This window comes from Hyperoodon ampullatus (genome assembly GCF_949752795.1).
Source record: "Hyperoodon ampullatus genome assembly, chromosome: 4".
NCBI lineage: Eukaryota > Metazoa > Chordata > Mammalia > Artiodactyla > Ziphiidae > Hyperoodon > Hyperoodon ampullatus.
This window is the reverse complement of record NC_136917.1, coordinates 149741361-149760435: the sequence shown is the minus strand read 5'-3', so window position 1 is coordinate 149760435 and position 19075 is coordinate 149741361. Positions and strand designations below refer to the sequence as shown.

The following is a 19075-nucleotide window of genomic DNA, read 5'->3' as shown; positions in this document are numbered from 1 at the left end:
TGTCACTCCATGGATGTTGACTTGCCTTCTCATGACCATTGTCTGAGCCTTTCCCACAGCGAGGCCTGGGAAAAGGGGCCGCTTCTCAGAGAGGCACAGGGGATGAACCTTTGTGCTCCATGATCTTTTGGTTTCCTTTGAGGATACTCTCCCCGCACCAGGTGCTGCAGCCCTAACGGCTGCAAGCAGTCTGGGAGGGGAGGGAGTGGAGGCCAGTCTCTGCACAACTTAGGCCTTTGCCAAATTGGAAAGTCTGCAGGTCCTCAGTGGAAACACCGGATTTCCTCTCATTCCCACACACCCCTCAGTCAAGTTCCTTCCCCCTTCCTGAAACCTTGGTTCTTTCTGCCACTCCACAGAGTTTTTATTCAGTAGGATATATTTCGTCTTGTCTTCTGGAAAGGCTGAACTGTGGTTATAAGCACATGAATGTAAACCACCCAGGGCCCCCTGCCCCTTTGTCTTGGCAAATACTCAAAATCTGATAAAGCAATTTGGCCCATCTTTTCTGCAGTTTAAAACTTCCATGTGTGGTGTACATGCTTCTTAATGAGGCTCGTGACTCCATCCCTGACTTGCTAACTTAGCTCCAACATCCAGCAAACTGCTCAAACTGAAAGGAAACTTAGTAGAACTGCCTCATTTGGTAGATAAGGAAACTGAGCCTCAAAGATGCTAAATGACTTGCCTGGGAACCTACAGCTAGCTAATGGCAGAGTGTATCACTGGCTGTTAGAAATACTTGAGTCATTGTTAATTAATGATGAGGTCAGATCCTATGCAGTTGGATGCTAAGAATTTAAATATAGTGAGAAGATTATTTACCCAAAAGTCTAAACACCAGAAGCATCTAAACAGTGCAATTGTTCTGAAAGAAACAATTGTAAGATAACTACCCATTAAAAAAGAATAACTCCAGTGTAGTTGAAGAACTTATATGCATGCTGTATGTTGATGGCATGATCTACAGGCCTGCAGATGACAGGTGGTGGCATCATGGCTGCCCAATTTATACAAAGTGGGCAGGATGGTCACATTAAAATGAGCAACCACAGTGACCTCAGGAAAGTCTTGCTGCCCACATAGAAGTCTCAGTCAGTTACCCATTTGGTAGATAGCAACTGTTTCAAAGTGTTGAATTGCCATTTCACAAATATGTACATTGCCTCATAAATGCCCTCTTTCCCCAATCATCGTACTCTTTCAGAATCTAGATGCCTAAATTCCAGATATATAATTAATCCAGAACTGCCCAATGCCTGACATTCTGAGTAAACAATCTTAAACTGCAAAGGTACAAACTTGTTTCAGTATTTGAAGCCACAACAGATATATTTTAGAAGTACATAGGAAGCAGAAATAATTTATAATATTCATTTTGGTTTTCTGGTCCCCATCTGTTTTCTTGCACTCATCTTGAGAGAAAAGATTCATGATGTTTCATGAATTTCTGCAATTTCTACTCATTCCCATTTTTTAAAAATTTGAACAAATAGTCCATGTATTAGGACACAGAATATCTTTAAGCACTAGATTCTCAAACTAACTGCCAGGTCATTCTTTTTCATTTCCTTCGTCTTTTTTTTCTTTTTTCCTACTCTTCAAGGGTCATCAGACCCAGAAACTAAAGGGTCTGGGTCCTGTCTTGATGTGCATTTCTCTCATTTGTCTAACTGAAGGCTGGACGTAGTAATCCCGGAGAGCCCCTCTAGGTCCTCACCTTCTTTAATTCTATGAGAACAGCTCTCCCATCCCCTAAAACCCCAGCACAGACCTTAGAAAGCCTCACTTCCCAGAATCCATTATGTGCCCACAAATGTGCCACTTCATGGCCCTTCGCACACTGCATTCAGTGATCTCTTTCCCCAGCAGACCACAGCCTCTACAGGGCTGGTCATCATTTCTTCCCTGGCCTAGCACCATGCCTGGCACAGCTGATCCTTGCTGCATGAAACAAAGGCCGATCAAATTCCTCTTCTGTTTCATACACAGCCATTCTGCTAGTCTAGAGCCAGTCATGTAGACAGTTAAACATTAGCCAGTATCTTGCTCTTCCAAAACATAAGCTGACCTAAAGGAGTCACAATCATTTGATTTATCATGTTTCTCAATCAGTTGTAAGTTTGTCTGTTAACACCTGGGACTGCAGGTGGTGGACGGATTCATGTGGGCTTTTGCTCTTTAAGGGATAGAAACATGCCCTGTTTGTTGTTGTTGCTGTTTTCGGTGGTAGTGGTGGTGCCCCCCTATCAAGGTAGGAACTCAGTGATAGCTGCTAATTGACAAAATAGAAGGGCTGATATTAAAACACTCAGGATTATATTCTGGACCTTGAATTTGAGAGTTAAGAGTGAATTAAAGCAATGCCTTCATTAGGGATTTTGTTCACCTGTAACAGAATGACTAGTTAACAGGACTGGAGGTAGGGGCCTGTTTCTCTCTCATGTAATAAGTCTGGAGGTAGAACACCTAGGGTTGGCACAGCGGCTCAAGGAAGTCAGGCCACTGTCTTATGGTTGGTCACAAGATGGCTACTAGAGCTCCAGCCATCACATGTGCATTTTAAGCATGAAAAAGGAAGAAAAAGAACTCTCATAAAAAATGAACCTCTCTGATAGACCCACCCAACAACTTCATGGGCCAAGACTATATGTTATGGCTACCCCTCTCTGAAGGAACACTAACAAACATAGTGTTTTGGCTGGGTACTGGTTCTTCAAACACAGATGGATTTCTGTTAGGGAAGAATAGAAGAGAAAGAATATCGTGTAGTCAACTAGCCACAGTTCCCTCCTGTGGCTCCTCAGACATACCCTTCTTTCCGTATGTGGGATAGACTCTCTGTTTTCAAGAGAGAAGGCTCTCAAGCCTCATAGAGTTAGCAGATCAAGATTGGAGCCCTGGATCTCTGGGTGATGTGTGGTCCTCTCCATCGGTTCTGGATATAACTCCTTGCAACTGAGCCCCAACACATCTAACCTGCAGTACTGGGAAAGGTGTACAATAGCTATGATAAAAAATTTCCTTTATAAAAGGAGGGATGGAAAACAAAGCAGTCACTGTCGTTAGTAATGACCAAATTCTCCTGGAATAGCAAGAGTCCAACCCCTCATTCTTGTGGCAAGGATTCCTGTTCCTTGCCCTCCATGGCCCTTGCCTCTCTCTGGAGGCTATTCCTCATTCATTGTTTCCCATGACCACGTCTGTGGTGGGCATGGGGAGGCCACCTTCTCTGGGGCTATACACAGCACCAAGCCTACTGTTCATTGATGTGAATTGCTGCAGATCAGGTTGGGGTCTTTGGGCAATAGAGTTCCCTCACAAACTTAGTAGGCTTCTGGTCAATTCCCGATGACTTGTTTCCTTTCCTTTCTAGTTCATGAGTTTTGCCCATGTTCCTAAATTTTAACTTAATGTATGCTACTTAACATACGCTGCTGGCCATTGCTGAGACAGTGGCCTCCGGTGCGTGGTCACATCTCTGACAGCAGGCTTACAACCTCTGTCTGATAGGGCACCACTCGCCCCCTTCTAATCAAGCAGCCTGTCTCAGCCCTGCCAGGGCCCGAATGCAGGCCTCTCAGGAGACAGATTGTAGGCTGAATGTCAAGCATACCTTCCTTAGTAGAGTGGTATTTCTTCCCATCTCACTTGCCAGCTAAGGAACTCAGGACTTTGCTGGGAGTGTTAAAGCACCACCAATATTCTAAATTTTTCCTACCAACTTCTCTAACACCACAGTCTCGGTCAACACGTCTGTGACTTTCCACTGCACAGCAGCTGCCAGGTGAACCAAATATTTCATAGTACAGTGAGCGTCACCTTTCCAGCCGACAGTATCTAAGTCCTTGGCATCTCCCTCCCTCCCTCCCCCACTTGCTCATCTAGTTCCACATTTTAGGTTCTGTTACTTTTATTTTATTTGCTTATTTATTTTTTGGCCGCGCCGTGCAGCATGCAGGACCTTAGTTCCCTGACCAGGGATTGAACCTGCTCCCCCTGCAGTGGAAGCTCAGAATCTTAACCACTGGACTGCTGAGGAAGTCCCAGGTTCTGTTACTTTTAGTTTCCCTGCTTCTAGGTACCACATTGTGCATTTGTTTGGAGTTTAATTCAGCTAATCGGTTGGATTTTGAAAAATCCAAATAACGGTCATTAAACGACATGGGGGGTTATTTTTTCTTCCATGTCTGCTCTTAAGAAATGCTGGCATGAACCCCACCCAGAATATCCACTTTCATCTCATTGGCCAGAACTCTGTTGTAGGGCTATCCATACCTCCTCCAAGAGAGGCTGGGATTTAGATGAATACATCACCACGTCCAAGAAAATAAAGGAAGAAAGAGGGAATGGCTATCACATAGACAGTTACAAGCTTCTGGCTCAAGCTACCTGCTTATTTATCATAGGAGGTCCATCGGTGGTGGAGCAGAGATCACCAGGCAGGGTGCCCGTCCGGGGCAGTCGGTTGCAAGTGCAGAAAGTCAAGGTTGTCAGAAGCAGGCAGGCAGCGTGCTGATGTAGACAGGGGCAAGGCCCCGCCCCGTGGGTCTGGCTGCTAGTCCTGGCTCTGTTATTTACTGTGAGACCTCAGGCCAATTATTTAGCCTCTCTGTTTCTGTTATTTTTTCTGAGCTTTTAAAAAGTGCATACTAACAGTATATCTCCCTGCAGTATTGTGACAATTAAATAAGGGAATCGATGGAAAGTGCTCTTTTTTTTTTTTTTTTTTTTTGCGGTACGCGGGCCTCTCACTGTTGTGGCCTCTCCTGTTGTGGAGCACAGGCTCCGGACACGCAGGCTCAGTGGCCATGGCTCACGGGCCCAGCCGCTCCGCGGCATGTGGGATCCTCCCAGACCGGGGCACGACCCCGTGTCCCCTGTATCGGCAGACGGACTGTCAACCACTGCGCCACCAGGGAAGCCCGGAAAGTGCTCATTTAGAGCAGTGTCTGACACGTGATTATACTCAGAAAACATTAGCCATTCGCCAGTGTTGGTAAAATGGGGGCAGATGCTCTTGTTTTATAAGGTGGTTATGGGGATCGGAGGGAGAATCAATGAGACAGTGAGGAAGCAGCCGGCACAGGGGGAGGTTTCCCCTCACTCCCTCCTTGTAGCCACGCTCTCCTTGTTCTCTCTTACCTCTGCAGGCAGCTGAGCAGGCTCTGACCTCAGGGTCTTTGCACTTGCTGTCCCCTTGGCTGAGAACAGCCTTCCCAAAGGTATTCTCTCACCTTCATCTCTCGCTTTATTCAGGTCTCTTCCCAGCGGGGCCTTTCCTAATCCCCTCCTATGCCCAGCCCTCTTTGTCCTCTGATGCTACCCTAATTCTCTTCACAGTGCTAATCACCATCTGACGTTACCATATTTTATGTTTACTAATGCACCCTCATCAGATCACAGGCTTCATGACGTTCTGTAGGAACGTTGTCTGTTTTGTTCAGGGCCCAGCCCATGATGGGCACTCAGTGAACATCTGTGGAATAAACCAGTAGTAAATATTTAAGCAACATTGGTTTCCTTTTAAAATGTGAGCATTTTCTAAAAGTCAAGAGAGGAGTCCTAGCCAGGAGGAAGGAAGATTAGATGGAGGTTGAGGAATTTGAACTTAGCAGAGGTTCGAATAGGAGAACATTTAGAATCCAGGACAGTTGGAAGCGGGAGTTAGTACAGTAAGACAGTGCAGTGTAACCGGATTTTGAGGCAAGATCTGGATAAACCAGGAGACCTCCTGCCAGGTTCAGGATTTAGCCTTGGATTTCAGGTGACTCCGAGTCTGTGACTTTGGGCAGATGATTGGTTTCACTTAGTTCACTGTTTCTCTCCTTTTTTTTTTTTCATTATTGTCCCCTTCCTCTTACCCCTTAAATTCTAACACAAGAAATTAAATACTAAGGAATAAGTGTTTGTCAGGTGGGATTGAGCTTTGCAAGGGAGGTGGGGCATTAACCATTATAATATCTAAGTTTTGTGGGTAATGTCACCCTGCTGAAAAAACAGGGCTTAGCTAAAAGGGGATCTAAGAACTTTGGTCGATTCTAACACCACATTAGTAAATTACCTCGGGGACAGAAGCATTTATTTTTAATGTTAAGGCTGTCAGCTTCAAGCTACTCAAAATTAATTTAAATTATCATGGTTGTTTGCTTGAGATAGGAAGCTAATTGGAGAATTATGTATGGTAGACAAAAGTGAACTGTACCATTGCAGCAGACCGCCATGTCCACAAATTCTACGCCCTGTTGAAATGGATTGATCTTCAGGATGAGAAATTTTTAGACCTTTACACACATCAGCCATGGAAGGATGTTGTTATTTGTAACCATTTTCAGACTACTTTGTCTTCTCTGGGTCAACATTCTGTTCACTGGAATACTTGGTACTGGAATGTTTCATGGGATATTGTGGAAGAACCACACTTTTCACCGTAGTATTGTAAGATTGTGTATCTTTGCATATGCCTTGAGTCATCTCAAAATGTTGCAGTGTATGGGAATGCTTCTACTTCCTTTATTTATAGAAAATCGCAGAAAAGGAGTTGATCAAATAGGGGGCTAGAAAGATTACTGGAAAATGCCTAATTACAGGTATGGAATTGACAGGTTATGTAGCCTATGAACACCTTAATAAGACTAAATCTCTTTGAGGGTGTCTGTACACTTGAAATAATTTCTCCTTTTCTGAAAACTCCTTCTCTGCCCTCACCACATTCAGGGCCAGAGGGTGGGCTCCCAGCAGCCGTATTGATACCTCATGACCCTGCCCCCTTGGCGATAACCAATTAGACTACTGATAGACAAATGATCCAGTCTGAGCCAATCGGCTTTGCTCACCTCCAATGTATTCATTAAAAAGTTTTGAGCTGTGCAGAAAACAACTCAAGGTAAAGTTTAAAGGGGTATTTTTTGTTTTTAGTTTTGTTTTGCTTTACCTTTTCTCTTTCTCTTTTTTTTTAAATTTAAGTAGTTAAAATTTTCAAATGTAATGTATTATAAGAATTGATAGGGTCTTTCAGATCGAGGTGGGAGGGCAGTACAGCCCCATCTAGGATGGGTGAAACCCCGGATGCTGTGGGGAAGCTAGAGCATTCTCTCTCCCCAGTCTTGCCCCTCTGCCTTCTATCAATCATCTTTATTTTATTTCTTGGCAGGATGACTTTCTTTGCTTTTCAGTTCACAGAGCAGGTAGAATATTGCCATCCAGAGGTCCTATTTCAAAAGTGATAGTTCCTGCCACACCCTGGAGACTAGATCCCTTCTCTCAAGGTCTCTCCATTCTCAGAGAAGAAGTCTGTTCCAGATTGCATGAGATGCTCAGTCTGGGACCCATCAACAGGGGCTGGGGACTTATATTATGTGAACGTGGCTGCCAGGAATGTGCCTTCATTAATTCTGTTAAGAGGGTGGTCATAGACTTGTTACCCACTAATTTCCGTTTATTTATGCATCTCCCACTAAGCTATGAATGACTTCAAGACAAGGAATTTGCCTTTTTGATAGTATATTTTCAGTGCCAAGTTCAAGGTCTGGTTCTTAATAGATGTTCAGTAATACATATTGCTTAAATACAAGTTGACACTGGGGAAAAAATTCTCTACTACTCTTAAGTTTGGTTCTCTTCAATCAGACTTATTTAATGAATACCTTACCCAAGATGTTTGCTCTGTTTTCATACGTATGGAATCACCTGAACTGTGAGTAACACCTTGAATCACCATCAAAATTTTAATTTTAAACCATCTTTAAAAAATTGTTTTAGGGACTTCCCTGGCAGTCCAGTGGTTAAGACTGTGCTCCACTGCAGGGGGCATGGGTTCTATCCCTGGTCTGGGAACTAAGATCCCGCATGCTGCAAAGTGCAGCCAAAAGAAAAAAATTGTTTTAAATTATTGAGTCTACAAGGTGACAGACACTGTGCTGAGGTAGGGAATGTATTGATGAACTAGACATTGCCACTATATTTGAGAACCTCTCTGTGGAGTATGAGAAAACTTAGAGATCATTTAGCTTAACTTTCTCATTTTACAGGTGAGGAAACAGAGACTCAATAAGAGTTGTTAGGCCTGATGGAAACTGTTTGGATTTATTCATAAGATTTTAATACGTCTGTGTGGAGTTACTTTTCAGTGAAAAGTGTTACGTATTTTGGCCAAAGGAGACATTCAATTTTTGTCCATGTGTGGATTATCTTTTCTTTGATCTTGCCTTTCTTTTTAATAGGCACATGATTATGTAGATGATATTTGCTACGCTTTTGGTTTATTTGGAACCAATTAATAGCTGGCACTCAAGTTCTTTGGAAACTCACAACTTAACTCTATTGGAAATTTCTTTACGGTTACTGAGTGTTAGTATTTATTATTGATGTGGCTTCTGACACCTCTCCCATTTATTATTATTCCTTGTTAAATCACTTCCTGAGAAGGCTCGAGAATGTTTTCCATCTTTGATGGCACAGTTTATATTGACGTTCTCTGGGTGAAAGTGAAGTTCTGAGAAGAGACTGAAAGGAGTCATTCTTCTGTGTTTACAGAGGATGGAGGTGAAAATCTCTTTAGTGGAGAAGGAGAGTTGGCCATGGAATTCAATTAACCTATCGCCGAGGGGGGATGGATTGTATGCCGGGCGCTGTGCATGTTCAGTGGGGGGGGATCACTGCCGCTCCCGCTGGGGAGCCGCACCTGCCGCAGACGTGTGCAGCCTGGGGGGTGCATGGCTGTGTGAGCAGTGTGTCCAGGGCAAGCCAAGGAGCGGCCAGGGCTGCTCCCCCAGAAGCTTGGAGAAATATCTCTCTGCAGGAGATGGCTTTTGGGTTGGCCTAAGTGTAGGCTGGTTTCAACAGTTTACCAAAGAAAAAGAAGCGAGGCGACTAAAGCTATAGGCTGTAAAGGGACATGATACCCTCTGAGTCTACATGATAAAGCCAGGACCCTTGGCTAAACTTAGGACTGGCGGTGGTCTAGGGGAGAGCCTGCATCTCTCTGCAGGGTTGACCGGCTCTTCTCCTGGTAGCACTGTGAGAGCAGAGTTCTGGAATGGAGAGACCTCCTGTGCATACACTTGGGCTGATCAAGGCAAATGGACATAGACTTGAACTTCCCAGGAATGTGAGTTCTTAAATATGTCCAGAACCCCTCTACAACCTTCCAGGGAGTCTTGTCACACAGAGCCTCCTGGGTGGATGTGAGTTTGATGGGGGTTGTCCTGGCAAAAGCCGTCTCGTTTCCCTGCTGATCGGGGAAACTTCCTGGGGAAGGTCAGCATTCTGGAGGTTTCTTGTCTGAGGGAAGGGTGTGTGTGTGTGCGTGTGTATCTGTGCATCTGTGTGTACAGGTATTTCTTTGTGTGTATCTGTGTATCTTTGTATCTGTGTGTCTATGTGCATCTGTTTATCTGTGTATAACTGTGTGTGTGTACATCTGTGTATGAGTGTGTGTGTGTACATGTGTGTGTGCACAGGGTGGAGGGAACAAAGCTGTGGAATGGGGAGGGGCATTAGGTTCCTGACTCAAAAAGCAAACACAGTCCTTCTGTAATATTCTCCTGCCATGCATGCTGTGTCAGGAGGCTCACTGTTGTGACCGGAATTTTTTGTTTTTCCTCTTCCAGGTGTGAACGAGTCCAGGGGAGGTAACCCTGTCGCTGCTGGTGGAACACCTCATTTCCAGGTCCTTTGCATGGGCCCCGCTGTGAAGTGAACCAAGCCCGGACCGGTCAGACACTTCCTTCCTTCCCTCATTGACACTCTGGGCCCAGCGATTGTTCCACTGTTGTTCTAATTGTGTCCCATCCTCCTCTTGCCAAAGCAAACAGCCAGAACTAGAGTAGGTGTTCCTTAGGCTTGTCTGCCAGCCTGAACATGAACACAGGCAAAGCTGAGGACAGCCCGCGTTCCCGGGGGACATGGGGCCCCGCAGGGCCCAGCCCCCAGGAGTAGGTCCTCTCATGATGGTGGCGTCTGGGAGCCGCCAGCCATGCCCATCACCCAGGACAATGCTGGGCTGCACCTGGCCCTCCTCTACCAGTGGCTGCAGAACAGCCTGCGGGAGGGCGGGGCCGGGCCGGGGCAGCGCCTCTGCCAGGCGGCCATCCGGAAGCTGCAGGAGTACATCCAGCTGAACTTTGCTGTGGATGAGAGTGCGGTCCCACCTGACCACAGCCCCCCGGGGATGGAGATCTGTACTGTGTACCTCGCCAAGGAGCTGGGGGACGCAGAGACTGTGGGCCTCAGTTTTGGGAACATCCCTGTTTTCGGGGACTATGGAGAAAAGCGCAGAGGGGGCAAGAAGAGGAAAACCCACCAGGGCCCCGTGCTGGATGTGGGCTGCATCTGGGTGACAGAGCTGAGGAAGAACAGCCCGGCGGGGAAGAGTGGGAAAGTCCGACTGCGGGATGAGATCCTCTCCCTGAATGGGCAGCTGATGGTCGGAGTTGATGTCACGGGGGCCAGGTGAGTGGGGAGTGCCAGCTGACGCAGGGGCAGGATGCAGAACCCTTGTGGTTCGCTTATGCCTGATGCTGGGATCGGCAGCTGCTGAGGGTTGTGAGTCCTACGGTGGTGATGAGCCAGTGGCATGTATCTTACAGAGGGAAAATACACACTCTAAGTTGAAGTTATTTGGTACTTATACGTTTCTTTTTTTGCTTCCTTATCTCTTAGAAGACTCAGGCTCAAAGTTTCTCCTTTTTCCTTGAAACTTGGGTTAGAAAGAAGAGAAACAGTACATGATAAGAGTATGAGAAATGTCACATTGAGTTAGACCCTCTTTTCCATTCAACCTAGCATCTCACCTCTAATCGGAGCAACAAAGATTAGGTCCTGGTTATGTTTCCATCTGCCTGTCCCATATCACCTTTGTCACAGACTCACAGTCCAGAAGACCCTTGAGATGCTTAGAAATGTCTTTAGACCATCCCCCACCCCACCAGTTTCCCCATCCTGGAAGATCCATTTGGATCTTATCTGAATGAACATATTTCTGTTTTCTACCCATGTGACAACCTACCATGGCAGTAAGTTACGATTGGACTGTTCTGTTGTTTTCTGGGTGAGTTAGGGTCTCTTAAGACCACTCTCAGCTTCAGTGATTTACTCCGGGAACTCACAGAGCTCAGAAAAGCTATTATACTCACGGTTACAGTTTATCACAATGAAAGGAATCAGATTAAAATCAGCAAAGGTAAAGAGTGCATAGAGTACAGTCCAGGAGAGACCAGGAACACGCTTCCAGTTGTCCTCTCCTAGAAGAGCTGTACAGAAGCACTCAATTCTCTCAACAATGATGTGTGACAACACTTAATGGAGTATTGTTAACTAGGGGAGTTTGCCCAAGCCTTGGTGTCCAGGGTTTTTATTGGGGATCGGTCACACAAGCACTCCATGCCTGTGTAGCTGACCTTAGTTACTAAATATCCAGTCCTTCCAGAGGCCAAACTAGTAACACATGGCCCAAAGCCACCATCATAGATCACATTATTAGCATAAACTATCTGGTGTGGCCCAAGGCCCCAGGTATACAAAGACACTCTTATCAGGCAGGATATTTCAAGAGCTTAGATGTTACCTCCCAGGAGTAATGCACAGGTATTGAATACCCCAAACCTGCCAAGTTAATCCATTATGGCACACCAGGGTTTTAATGATGGGTATATATGAAAGAGACAGGAAGAGAGAAGTTTGAAGATATTCTGAGATGCGTAAGTTCTGTCAAGCCTTCATGGGCTCCTGTGAGGATGTCTCCTATATCCCAGAAGGAGAGAATCATAGAGAGAAGGGCACCTTGGAAATCATGGTGACCTTTTGATGGGGGATACATCTAACCCGAGAAGACCTTGAAGAGAGAAGAACAGTGCAAAAATACCTTGACTTCAATCTTTTCCTTTCCTTCCGTCTCCTACCAGAGCTTCCCATCAATGGGAATCAGCCAGGGGCAAGGGATCCCACTGATGTCATTCATATGTGTGAGCCTCCTGGGGCAAAAGGGCAGGGTAGAAAAGGGTGGAGAGTGGATATGGGGCGGGGGGTCAAACAAGAAGTCATTAGGCACATGCACTATGATCTGAGTTTAAATGAGCCAGTTCATGGAAAGGACATAGCACAGGGCTGGCTGGTTGATGTGAGTAATTACTCAGTAGACACTTTCACCAGTATTTCCTTTGCGTTGCCTCTTGGGCTGATGGGATGCTCTTGGCTAATGGCTGAATGCCTAACCGGCAGTTACTGGGAGATAACTGCTTATTTTCAAGGAGTGATGTTGCAGATAAATGTTTTTATTTGGGATTAGAGATTGCTCTTAGCAAAGAAGCAATGCTGACCACCATAGCACTCAAGATGCTACAAGGACTTGATAAGGTGACTCTAGTCCCTGGTGGTGGGTTCCTTAGGATTGGAAGTGGGGATCACTCTGAGGCAGCCCTTTCAAAGCTACTCTTGAATGTCCTCATCATTTGCAGCTGTCTGATTTGAAGGGAGTGGGTTTGGATGGAGAGGTAGGAGGAGGAGCATGGAGGGCACATCCAGCAGGAGAGTGCTGTGGTCAGGAGCTGCAGCTCTGAAGCCAGACAACCGGGGCTGCCTCCCCAGGTTTCCCCACTTACCAGCTGGTCGACCTTGGGAAAGTCATCCCTCTCAGACTCTGATTTCCCATCTGTGAAATAAGAACAAGTATCTATTGATACCAATGACTAAATGATGAAATAATGCACATGTAGGGCTTAGTACTATGTCTAGCACAATAAATAGTGCTCAACAAAAGCATCAGGATGACTATTGTACATGGAGAGTGTTTTGGAAGACTGGGATTTTCTTATCCAAGAGATTGGTGGAGTCTTTAGGACATTGGAGAAAGTCTTCCCATACTTGGGAAATGTTCAGGTAGCTCTTCTCTTGTGCTGCTTAAGGCTGTGGAGTCTTTAAGAGGCAAAGTTTTCTGTCCCAGGCTCTGAAAGTATATCTGGCCCTGGAATAAGATGGTTTTACAGCTACAGGGGAGGATTCCTTGGTGATTTTAATTTACTCGTTGGAGCCAGTGATAGGATGATGCCCATTTTGCAAAGAAAGAAGATACAGAAGAATAGAAAGGTGATGGGCCCAGGGTCATGAGAAGATGGAACACAGCACTAGACTCTTTCATGGAAGCTCTGAGGAAGGAGCAAGTATGATGTGATGGAAGAAGCAGTAGGACTGAGCCTGGGATTCTGGGTTCTCTCCACAGGTCTTCTGGAAACTAGCATTGAGACCCTGGGTAAGTGTGTCAGAATAGTGGAGTGGGGGTGGAAAGGAAGTTCGCCACCTTTGCTAACATATTAGGAAAGATCTATGAAACATTTCACTTGGGCCACCTGAGCTGGTGTTTTGGTTCCAGAAGCCCACAGAGGTGAAGTGGTGTTCCCGTGATGCCCGGCCAGTGATAACTGGCAGAGCCGACTCTCATTCTCCCTCTGCTGACTCCCAGCTGGATACCCGATCCAGTGTACCACTCCACCTAGTGTGGTCAGGAAGAAACATTCAGGCAGGTGTGGCCAGTTGGCATCTGGGCTAAAATAGCTGAAGATGAGGAGCTTGGGGAATGGAAGAAGGAAAAGGGTCAAGGAACAGGCCTGTGGGTGTTCTAAAATGTGCCTGGGATTTGTTTGAATCAAGTATGGTAAGACCTGCAGACAGGGAAATGACTGTCATGAAGGAAGAAGTTTATGCTCACAGATCCCTAGAAACAGGGGGCACAGCACACTGTGCAGGGCCACGGGGGGAAGCACCAGCGTTGGTCAGGAGGCAGAGCAGGGAGAGGGGAAAGCACGGTCCAAAGCCTTTATTGGGGGTTTCAAGGGATGGATTGGGCGAGGCATGGTAGGTACACTGAGTAATCCTAGGATAGGATAGTTCGAGTAAGTTTGGCAGGCTCTGAGCTATAGGGGTGGTCTCTAGTTGTCCAGTACCTGACCCCAGGTGATTTAGACAGGGGAGTATGGGCTTGATGTGTGAGAGTTTGTTAAAGAAGACAGCTGGGGTGTGGGCTCTGGGCTGGTTGGTTAGTATAGCAAAGGCACATTCCCAGGGGAATTGTTTGCTATATCTAGGAATTAGCTGGCCCCAGGGTGGTTAGGGGGAGGGGACGGGGGAGGCAGTCTCTCCAGGATCAAGGCCCCAAATGCCAGAGCATCAAGAATACAGAAGCTAAGGAAACAGTTAATGTACTGGGCTTCTAGGAATTTTCCATGGCTAAGGAAGTAAATCCTCCAAACATAACTTTTCTACTAGTGAATAGTCATGGCTCTGAACTTCCCTTCTCTGATGGGGCTATTGTGTGTGTGCTGGATGATGGAGGGCCAGGTAAGGGAAGGTCTACCCAGAACCCCTCAGATGTAGGGGTAGGAGAAGGAGAAGGCCAAGACCCTCTGCTTGGTCTTCAAGACAGTATGAAAGTGAATCAAGTAATGAGGCAAGGGCTCCTGGAGTCCTGACTTCCCAACACCCATAACAACCAGCAAGTTCACAAGACAGCAGAGAAAGAGACAAGGTTGATTTTTCAAGATTCACTCCTTAGTTCTCTGGCATAATTATAAGAAATGCTGTTTATTGAGCAGTTGCTACCATAGGGACACTCTGCCACCCACTGTGATTTAATACATACCACAACTTTATAAAGGACAGCTTTAGATGAGAACCTTGACCACAGAGAGGCCATGTAACTTGTCCAAGGTCACCTAAGAAAGCAAGAACCAGATGTGAACTTGGGTCTAGCTGCCACCACATTCTGTGTTCCTAACTTCTGTGCTGTACTACCTCAAATCTGCACCAGAGTTATACTTTGGTCCTTGTCACCTTTACTTGTAAGCAACAAATTTCAGGTGTCAGTACACGGACTTCCCTCCCCCCGCCCCCCCACCGACACAATAAGTCATCCACAATATCACTTGGAAGTATAATAGGGGGCACTCTTTTGGGCAGTCCATTCTGTTCCTTCTCTTGAGTTTGATTTAGAATTCAAAACTCCCTTAGATGATGTTATGGGGTGAATCGTATGTCCCACCCCCAAATTCACACGTTGAAGTCCTAACCCCCCAGAACCTCAGAATGTGGCCTTATTTGGAAATAGGGTCATTGCGGATGTAATTAGTTAAGATGAGGTCGTATGGGAGTAAGGTGGGCCCCGATCTAATAGGACTAGTGTCCTTATAGAAAGGGCAGATCTGGGGATAGACATGCACAGAGAATGCCATGTGAAGGTTGGCATCATGCTGCCACAAACCAACGAATTACAAGAAGCTAAGAGAGGGACCTGGAACAGATATTTCTCCAGTACTCTGATCTTGGACTTTGAGCATCCAGAACTATACGACACATTTCTGTTGCTTAGGCCACTTGGTTTGTGGTACTTTATTTTGACAGCTCTAGCAAACTAATGTACATGATATTTTGACCCTGTCACCTATGGCTAGTCAGTTATTCAGACAATTTCCTCCCTGACAAAGTCACTCTGGAAACTTTAGAGCACTGTGGATGTTTTCGGAAGAGAACACTCTGAAGATCGCATGTGTGCTAAGCATGGGGGAAGCAGGTGCCAAATGTAGAAGATGAGGTCATGGTTGGCTTATTTTAAAAATTCGTTTAGGGTCAGTTTGGAAAGTTCATCCCTGGGGGAAGAACAGAGAATTCACAGCCATGGGTTTGACACCCTTCTGCACCCCAGAACCGGTTCCAAATCTTAACCTGTGACTGTCCCAAAATTGCAGATCCCTTTCTGCTTTTTCCCTGACTGACAGTCACGAGGTCGGCAGTTTGCTGCCAGCATCCCCAAGTAGCACTGGGAACCCCTTATTCTTTTGAGTGATAACAGCATCATCGCAGAGTGAACTTCTAGAAAACTTTCTGAGACGGCGAGGGATACCAGTAACGTTTGATGTCACATGCCCCATCTGTCAGGCGTAGCTGGTAACACAGGGAGGAAAGTTTTTGTCTGCGACTCTATCAGACCTACTCTGGGGAAGATGAGATTTTCTGGAATGTTCTGTATATGTCTTTTTGGCGACCGGAGAACTGGGAAGGTTTTTTAGATTATTTCCTACAAGGAATACTTTGTAACCCCGTTCCCTCCCTCCCTCCCACCGCTAGCTTTCTATAAGTAAAACAGATCTGTTCCCTGCGGACAGATTGTTCCAAATTGGTACCAAAATGTGGAATTAATTAAAACACAACCCACACACCAAAACAAAAACAAGTAGCCTTTTCTGAAAAGTAAAAGGGCCCATGTTCCACTTAAAATGTATTTTTCAGGATGTGAACCTCAAGTGGACTTTTTTGTACATTAATACATATGAGCAGGTACACAGAGCAAAGAACAGGGTCCTCGGAGAGGTGGACCTGGCTTCCAGCCCCGCTCATTGGCTGTGAGGTAAGGTTACCTCAGCCATGGGAGGTTGATGCTTTCCCCAACAGGGTCATTTAGTGGATGAGATAAGATGATTTATTTAATGGACTGAATAGGCCTCTGGCACATGGTAGATGTTCAGTCAAAGGTAGCTTTTAACACCCTTCCTGGTTGGCCTCAGGCGACCTGACCCCAGGGCGCAGCATGAACCGAGAAAAAACCTTTGAGTTTGAGGGTCAGAGAAGAGCCTAAAACTCTGGCAGTTTGCTCAGCAGGAAAGGGGATAATCTTCAGCCCAGAAACCGGGGTGATATTCAAATACTGAGCGATCTGTGTGGCGTGGGTACCAGCCTGTAGAAAAGGATGCAAGTGCATCCTGGCGCCACCCCCAGCCCAGAGCCAGACTGCACCTTTGATTTACTGGGGTGTGAGATATATATGTGGTCCCAGGAGAGGGGCCAGGGTGCTGGGCTGGCAGGAGGACCTGGGGAGCTCAGGGCGATTGGCCAGCTGGTACAGGGGCGTTACTACTGGGCAAACTAGCTGAATATCAGCCCTGGCCAGAGGTAACCTTCAGCACAGTACTAACTGCATGTAAAATTAAATTTAGAGTTGTTACAAGCTCAGACACCGGTTACCCATGGCAACCCTGAGTTCTCTCTAGGTTATAGCAGATTTTAAACAGAGTGTCAGGAGGCTGCTAGAAGGTGTTACTTGGAGAAATGACTGCAGGTAGTGATGTAGGAGATTGCAGGAAGGAAGAATTGCCAATTATAGCTTTATAATATAGTCTCTGGGGACATTACGAACGAGGGTACTGCTTACCTGAATACTGTGCCCAGAGGCACCAGTGCTCTATTCAGGACTGTATATATAGTAAGAGGTAGTCATCATGATGACCTAGAACATTCAGGAAAGGTTAAATTATATTCAGTTTTCGATTTAAGAAGCCAGAGAGGCGTGTAATATACTTCGGAAAGATTCCATTACAGAAGGTTAAAAGGAAGACAAATTTCAGCATTTAAAATTCAATTATCTGGAAAAGTCGTCACGTGGAACAGCCCATTGCCCAAGGATGCGGCGTCAGTGGAGCATTACAGGACCTTACATTTGTGCCCACTTCATTGTTCTCAGCCTGCTTTCCCCACATGCTATTGCATTTTATGTCTTGTTTTCTGGAAGGTAGCCCAGAATTCATCCAAGTCCTATTTTATCATCGTACCAAGGAGGAAACTGAGGCTCCAGGAGGTGGTTTCCTGGGGTCAAGAATCTTCTTAAAAGAAGAGCAAGGACCAGAATTCAGGGCCTCTGGCTCAAATTCTAGACCTTTTTCTTCAACACTACAAACAGTAACCAATGAAATTAGAAAAAAAAATTTTTGCACTTTACTGTTGACTGTAAGAAACAAATAGAAAATCAAGTTTTTCTACATATTTCGACATCCATTCTCTACATGGATGGTAGTTACATCTAGACCCTTCCTTCTCAACAAGAGTTTAACTTGTAGCAGCTTCGTAAATGTGTAATTGATGACCCTTGGACGGAACTTTCCCTCAGGTCTTCCAAGCACTTTCCGGGCAAGGCTGTAGACCATCTTCTGCCATCGCCTGCCCTCTTGTGGTTGGAGTCGAGCATTTTAGTCAAGCTTCTGATTCATTCGGCTGTGTGGGTTTCTCAGCTGTGGGGTTAGGATGATGTTTTCAGCCTTCAGAGCTCTCTCTAGAATGGGAACATCTGCGCCATCCCTCAGCAGAAAGGGATTCAGGCGTCATCCCTCTCCTCTTTGGTACCTGGTGTCCTCGTGCTGCCCCCAGGAGGTGCCCCATCCCTGTTCCCCCCATGGCATCCCCTCTGAACACTCACAGCCCCAGCCCCCTACAAGTAGGTAAGTAGCTGATCTGATAAGCCCACTGGTGCTTAGCCCTTGGTGGCAGATGGTGGGGGGACGTTGTCCTTCCCCAGCCCAGCTTAAGCCTCCTGGAATCAGAAAGCCTCAGGGAAGGGTGAGTAGTAGGGCAATGTCAAACACTCCGCCAGCCAATGGGGTGGATTTCTTTAGAAACCTAGCGTCTTTGGCGAGCCCTCGATTACAGCCTGCAGGCAACTCCAGGGCCACTTACAGAGCAGCTTTTCAAGGTCTGTTTGTTCTTGTGAGGGAAAAGATTACATTAAAGGAGCCACTTTTCTCTTTCTGACTTACTTCACTCTGTATGACAGACTCTAGGTCTATCCACCTCATTACAAATAGCTCAAATATACGGAATTTAAGAAAAAAGTATGTAATGAAGAACCTAGGGGTAAAACAGGAATAAAGACACAGACCTAGGTGAGAATGGACTTGAGGATATGCGGAGGGGGAAGGGTAAGCTGTGACAAAGCGAGAGAGTGGCATGGACATATATACGCTACCAAACGTAAGGTAGATAGCTAGTGGGAAGCAGCCGCAAAGCACAGGGAGATCAGCTCGGTGCTCTGTGACCTCCTGGAGGGGTGGGATAGGGAGGGTGGGAGGGAGGGAGACGCAAGAGGGAGGGGATATGGGAACAGATGTATATGTATAACTGATTCATTTTGTTATAAAGCAGAAACTAACACACCATTGTAAAGCAATTATGCTTCAATAAAGTTGTAAAAAAAAAAAGAAAAAGATGCAAAATCAGGAAGCTGAAAGCTAAAGATTAAAAAAAAAAAAAAAGGAGCCACTTT

General features: G+C 45.9%; 1 protein-coding gene across 1 annotated transcript in view; it reads left to right on the top strand.

The window, feature by feature from the left end:
* Nucleotides 1-9976: 9976 nt before the first annotated feature.
* The window catches only part of PDZD2 (PDZ domain containing 2), a gene marked incomplete at both ends in the record, with an annotated part of 241666 nt that continues 232567 nt past the window's right edge, over nt 9977-19075 (top strand). Inside the window, one exon of the mRNA XM_079701985.1 lies at nt 9977-10452. Coding sequence (XP_079558111.1) covers nt 9977-10452 — 476 coding nt within the window. The remainder of the gene's footprint in view (nt 10453-19075) is intronic.